At 38.8% G+C, this 6,110-nt stretch overlaps 1 protein-coding gene across 1 annotated transcript in view; it reads right to left on the reverse strand.

Annotated features, from left to right (window-relative positions):
* hk2 (hexokinase 2) overlaps positions 1 to 6,110 on the reverse strand; it is a 28,714-nt gene extending 22,604 nt beyond the window's left edge. Inside the window, exons 1-2 of the mRNA XM_077561477.1 lie at positions 5,930 to 6,110; positions 4,371 to 4,533 (exon numbers count right to left, since the gene is read on the reverse strand). Of these exons, the coding sequence (XP_077417603.1) occupies positions 4,371 to 4,533; positions 5,930 to 5,989 (223 nt within the window). The 5' untranslated portion in view covers positions 5,990 to 6,110. The remainder of the gene's footprint in view (positions 1 to 4,370; positions 4,534 to 5,929) is intronic.

Consider the following 6,110-nt stretch of genomic DNA (forward strand, 5'->3'; position numbering starts at 1 on the left):
TGGCACTGTTGCGTGTTTTGATCCTTTTGACAGCTGAAGATAGTCTTTCTACATGTTGTCATGGGTGAGGTGAGGAGCGCGCATGCAGGAGACTGTTGATATTGGTGAATACATCCCCGGGGCGTGCGTCGAGCACTTCTATGAGCGTTTCCTCGTTGGCCTTTGGCTTCTTTTTGAGCTGCTGCACAAACACCGTGTGCTATGCGTCCCCCACGGAGATGGAAAAGTGGTCAGAGACGGATTGGATGTACGAGCTTTGTCCTCAGCGCGTGACAGGCAGCAGCGGCTATCATGCAGCCGCATGTGTCACACGTACTGTGGGCCCGGGTTAAAAATGGGTGGGCCAATGGAAAAAAAATTCTTTAATTTTACGCCTTGAATTGAAATCTATTAATAATAGATGCAGTCACCAGGTTTGACAGATCACAGTGTATGTGCTATTATAATCTATTTACATTTCTCCTCCCACTTTGCCAAATAGTGTGTAAATGCCGCATCTTGCATATTCATTGAGGCAAACGTACTACCTGGATTAGGGCTATTTTATAATAATCATAATAATAATAATAATACATTTCATTTAAAAACAGCACCTTTCAGAACACCCAAGGTCACTTTACAAAGCATAAACACACAGCAAAAGTTGAGCTAAAACAATAAAAATGAAGCTTTTGGAAAAGCTGTTTTAAATATGTGGATTTTGCACATTTGAAAAACGCAGTCCTAAGTGCACACTATAAGTGAATTGGGTTGTACATTTATCTGTGTGTTTTTACTGTGCTATGAGTTCCAAATGCTCCTGGTCCGAACCATCTGTCAAAATTTCAAACCCATTGTGGCCCGCAAGTCAAAAAGTTTGCCCACCCCTGGGTTAGCCTATCCGCCTCACAGTTTTGAGGTTGGGGTTAGAATCTGGGCTCAGGTCTTTCTTTGTGACATATGCATCTCCCTGTGCTTGTGTGGGTTTTCTCCTCGTAGCTTTGCTTCTTCCCACAATCCCCCCCAAAAAGTTTTTTAGTTTCATTAACTCATTCAATCCCAGCCATTTTCACTGAAGCAATCTCCTTCTAGCCTGACAATAGCCAGATTGATTTGTGCTTCATTTGAGGGAGTTCTCCACAATATCAGTCTGGGACGGCTCCGCGTTGATTTGCTCGGGAAAGGCGGGGCATGCTGTACAACACTTCGAGCTTGTTGGACAAAACAGAATTGTGTGCACGTCTACCTAATTTTTGTTTCAACCAATCACGGCAAAGGATGAAAATGTCGTCACCGACATGCGACTGTTGTGACTAGCTATATCATGGCGTTGAGTTTATGTTGTCTGTTTTGTAATGTTGATATGCAGGTACAAGAGACTAATTCAGCGAGAGCAAAATTCGTCCACTGGTGTCCCCATGTTTGGTTTGTTTCTTCCACGGCTTCGGCGCTTCTTGTTTTCATCACAGCTGCATATCCCGCCCCCAAATACAATGTCGCTCTGTGATTGGTCCGAACCACCAGTGGTTCGTATCGGTGGAAATCAATGGGAGCGGTACAAGGTGGATTCTCGGGAGTTTGTGAACTCACAAATACCGCAAGAATACATTTTGCAAGAGCAAGGTTAATCTCCTTCACTCACGGCTGTTTTACTGGATTTTGACTGATTTTGCAAGGCCCACAGAATATTGTGTTTTGTTGCTATAAAACAAAAGAAGCATTAGTCTCTTCTTTCATCAGGAAAAAAAAGGATATTTCTATCCGTTTCTGCTTTGCAGCAATTAGCATTAGAATATAGCTAAGTTTCGTCATTATTCACAAATCGAGTTAGAATTGTGAGTAAAAGAGCTTTTTTTCAACATGGCCCTGGTTGATATATTTTTGCTCTGCTGCCACCTGCTGGCAGTTTGTATAATAACTACAATTTTTTTCAACCGTTCTTTGCAGTTGTGAGGCTGCATCAAAGCCTTCTGTATGCTCTAGCATTAGGGGTGTTAGAAAAAATCGATTCGGCAATATATCGCGATATTACAGCGCACAATTCTCAAATTTGTGGCCGAATCGATTTTTAAACATCAACATTTTTATGGGAATATTCAACAAAACGTCTTACTTAGGGTTATGATTCACACATTAAGCATGGAAGAATGTTATATTAATGGAACATTAAGCCTTAATATTTTATTTCAGTGCTGTTCAAACATGAAACCGACTGCAACCTGTTTGTTAAATGCAGTGGCTCAGTTATAATCATACAAATCTTACAGTGTACATGTACAAGTTTACTGATGAGTATTTTCTCAATTTTAGTAAAAAAATCTAAAAAAAAATCGCAATAATCAATTTTTAGATTCGTATCGCAATTAATCGGTATCGAATCGAATCGTGATACGAATCAAATCGCAGGGTACTAGGCAATTCATACCCCTACTCTACCATTTAAAAAAAAAACATTACAAATGTATAAAAACGTCTTTGGGACACTTAAAACATTTGAAATAGAACATATTTATACGTTTTTGGGAGCAAATGAGCTAAATACTCTAAAATGTTCATAGGTGTGAATGTGAGTTTGACTTTGAGTGGTTGTTTTGTGCCCTGTGATTGGTTAACAATCAGTCCAGGCATGTACGTCACTTCTGGCCCAGTCACCCATGCCACTAGGGAGTATAAGCGGGTATAGAAAATGGATGGATGAACATAAATAGTAATATATAAGCAGTGCACATACAGTAAGTGAAGTATAACTGTCTCATAAGTGGTGTCAGATCAAATATGATAGTGGACTGGACACTGTACTTGAAAATTGAGAACATATCATTTGCGGGCCTAGGGAATACCATATGGCATCATGGACAGACTTGTGAAAAATGACTGTATTGTATATTTCAGTGGCTCCCATCCTTTTTTTGCTTGTGTAGCCCCAAAACCTTTTTGTCATAGAATGACCCCCTCAGTAATGTGTTGATTCCCCAAAAGTAGAACACAACACAACTGATTATTAAATGATAATTTTATTTTGTTTCCGGAATTTAAACATTTAAAGAATGAACCTGCCTTTTTAACTTCTATAACAGTTGGCACAAAAACCTGGAGCTCCTGTGAATCACCTTTAAACAGGCATTTAAATCAGGAACAAAGCACTAAGAAAAATGAAGTGCATGACAGCTCTAAAATGATCTTTTAAAAAATATATATACATTTGGGTAAATTAAAACAGAGCTCTTGGCGAAATGCTGCCATTTTAATGGGTAGAAACGACGACATTATGATGCATTTACATCAAAACAAAGCATGTGCATGCTGCGCGCAGCCTCACCCTTCCGACTGAAGTGTTTACATGACGCTCGTTCAGATTGACGAAAAGTATATTCTGATTTATACATGTTAATTTATGTAAATACTGTATATATTTATGTATATACTGTATGTGCTTTCACATTGCATGCCATATTCTTGAAGTACTGCATTTGACTGCATTTGATGTCATCCGTTTTAAATATTGGTAATACAGTGGCACTCCCATGACTCAATGTAACGTTGCTTGAGTGTGCGTGCATGTCTCTGCTCTTCTCCATTACGCTCTCAATTAGTTAAATGCGTAATCAAATACTACAAACTGGCAACAAAATAATTCACACTACTTATTTTTTAAGGGACGTGTCAAAAAATGTGTCACAACCTGTTGCTCTGTCAGTCATCTGGGCTTTTTCTATGCATACCTGTGATTTCCTGCTGTGTGCCTGTTCATTGAGCGCGCCTTAAGTCTACTGCAGGGCCTTGATTGTTGCTTCTTTTTTTTTCTGCTTTCACCGCGAAAAATATTTGCTCTTGTTACAAAACTAATGTCGGTTGGCTTGCCGTGGCTGTCGGCTATGTAAGAAAAAAGTTTCATAAGTTTTTTATGCCAAAACATCAAGGTACGGTACTGGTAACACTAGCCGTGCAACACTAGCCTAAACAATGGCTATTGTCATCATTGCTCAGTGGTGTTTTAAAAAAAGCCATTATAGACATTTTTACCTTCTCATGGGTGCTAGGTCACGGTTCTCTTCGTTATTCATTTGGATGAGAAGGAAGTGCTCTTTTGTATGTTTTGCCAAATGCGTGAAGTCGGTTGTGCACATACCGGATTGTGTGCTATATATATATATATATATATATATATATATATATATATATAGATAGACATATACATTTTTCTAAACGCTTATCCTCACAAGGGTCGCGGGAGGCACTGGAGCCTATCCAGCTGGCTTCAGGCAGTAAGCGGGTACAGCCTGAACTGGTTGCCAGCCAATCGCAGGGCATATATATATATATATATATATATATATATATATATATATATATATATAAACTTCAACTATTTGATATGATAAGAGCATTACCTGTTCCATCTGGTGTTGAGCGTACGTAAGTTGGCAGCATCTTTACAGCAGCTGTGGGGTTGGTGTCTCTGCAAAGGCCTTTGTCCATTTCCCGTCGAAATCTTATGGATATATCCATCAGTTTTTCATCAGGTAGTTGAAGATGGTGCAAATACTTGTCCAACTAAACAGTTGGAGAAAAGGTTAGGTTATTGGGTCTTTCCGTGTCAATTCACGCAAATTCCCAGAACCTCCTCAGTGACACCTCTTCAATTTCCCTAATTTTAATTTCATTACTGCCTTATGATGTCAAAAGAATGAATGTGAGGTTTGAGCCTGCTAGCTCAAACGGTTTTCAAGTTATGGTCAATCAAAGTTTGGGTGCCATGCCCACTTTTGGGATCTGGAATTGGACACTAAATATTAGACCATCTTTTGTTTTAAGGTAGGTAAAGACCTGTAAATTGCTATACTGTATCTGTGTATTCTGGCCTTGTCGATCAGAATCTGTACCAACAAAAATCGTAGGTGAAATAGTTTTACAGATATTAACCCTTTAAAAGAGGATTTTTTATTTATGTATTTTTTATTACACAATACATTTATTTATTTATTTATTTACATTTTGGGGTTCACATCTTGGAAATGTGTTGGTAGGATTTCAACTAATCTATCATCACATTTGGGAACTCTACTTTGTATTTAGGGAGTTTAAAGGCACTTAGGCCTTTGGTGGGGGCACGGGAGGGCTCCAAATATGGCTACGGGCACGAGGTTGGCCTTGTGGGCATATGAGGATCGGATGGGTTTTGGGATGTTTAATGGAATCGAAAAACGCTTTGAGCAACGAGGCTCAAACTTCTGACATCATAAGACATTAATGGAATAAAAAAAATCTGGCAAATTGTAGAGGTATCAGTGTGTGAATTGACACCCTTCTGAGTTTTCATTTTGTTTTGCCACCAAAATCGACATTACCAGCCTAACCCTATAACACAATCCTCATAATAACTTTTCAATTCTTCAATAAACACAAAACAAAACGGCTAGTTTACAATCGCCCCAAGCCTTCAACACAACTTGTTTTATTTTGAAAAATATGATAGTGTCCCTATGTCTGGCTTCCTGCTATAGCCTACTATTTCTACTCTGGAGCGAATCCAATACCCTCGTCCCAGTCTGAAATGTTGACATGGAAGACTTTTGAAATCTCCCTGTACATTTCAGGTCTGGAAATAAGCAAATTCACACAAATAAAACTTAGACCTTTCTTAGAACACTTAACATTTAAACGAGAATGTTATCAAAAGAACGCCGAAACTCATATTGCTTTTTCAATCAGTCATATAAACGAACGGGTGACTGGAAGTTTCACAGTAATGTAGTTTAGCTGTGAGCAGCATCCAGTTTTATGATTTCCCTCTAAGCGGGTGACAACGACGTTATTTGAGTAAAGCACACGAAGCGTGAAAGTCATGATACCCGTTTGACTCGTCTTCAAGGTGACATACCTTACAGAGCACCCAGTAAATGTCTTCAAAAACTTTTTATTTTACAATACCTTTAGTAGCATTACTCACTTTATGCTTCTGATCATCATGGAGTTCGGCGCAGTAGTTAGTAAGTAGACTCGAAGACATGGTTGTTGGTGCTTTAGTCGGTCTTTCTTTGAATGGTTAACCAATAATAATAGTTGTTAAGTTAATACAATAAAATTGCGCATACAAACGCCGCCCGTCTTGTGTTTTCAGATGTCAGTGA

The sequence above is a fragment of the Vanacampus margaritifer genome, chromosome 3 (assembly GCF_051991255.1).
Source record: "Vanacampus margaritifer isolate UIUO_Vmar chromosome 3, RoL_Vmar_1.0, whole genome shotgun sequence".
Classification (NCBI taxonomy): domain Eukaryota; kingdom Metazoa; phylum Chordata; class Actinopteri; order Syngnathiformes; family Syngnathidae; genus Vanacampus; species Vanacampus margaritifer.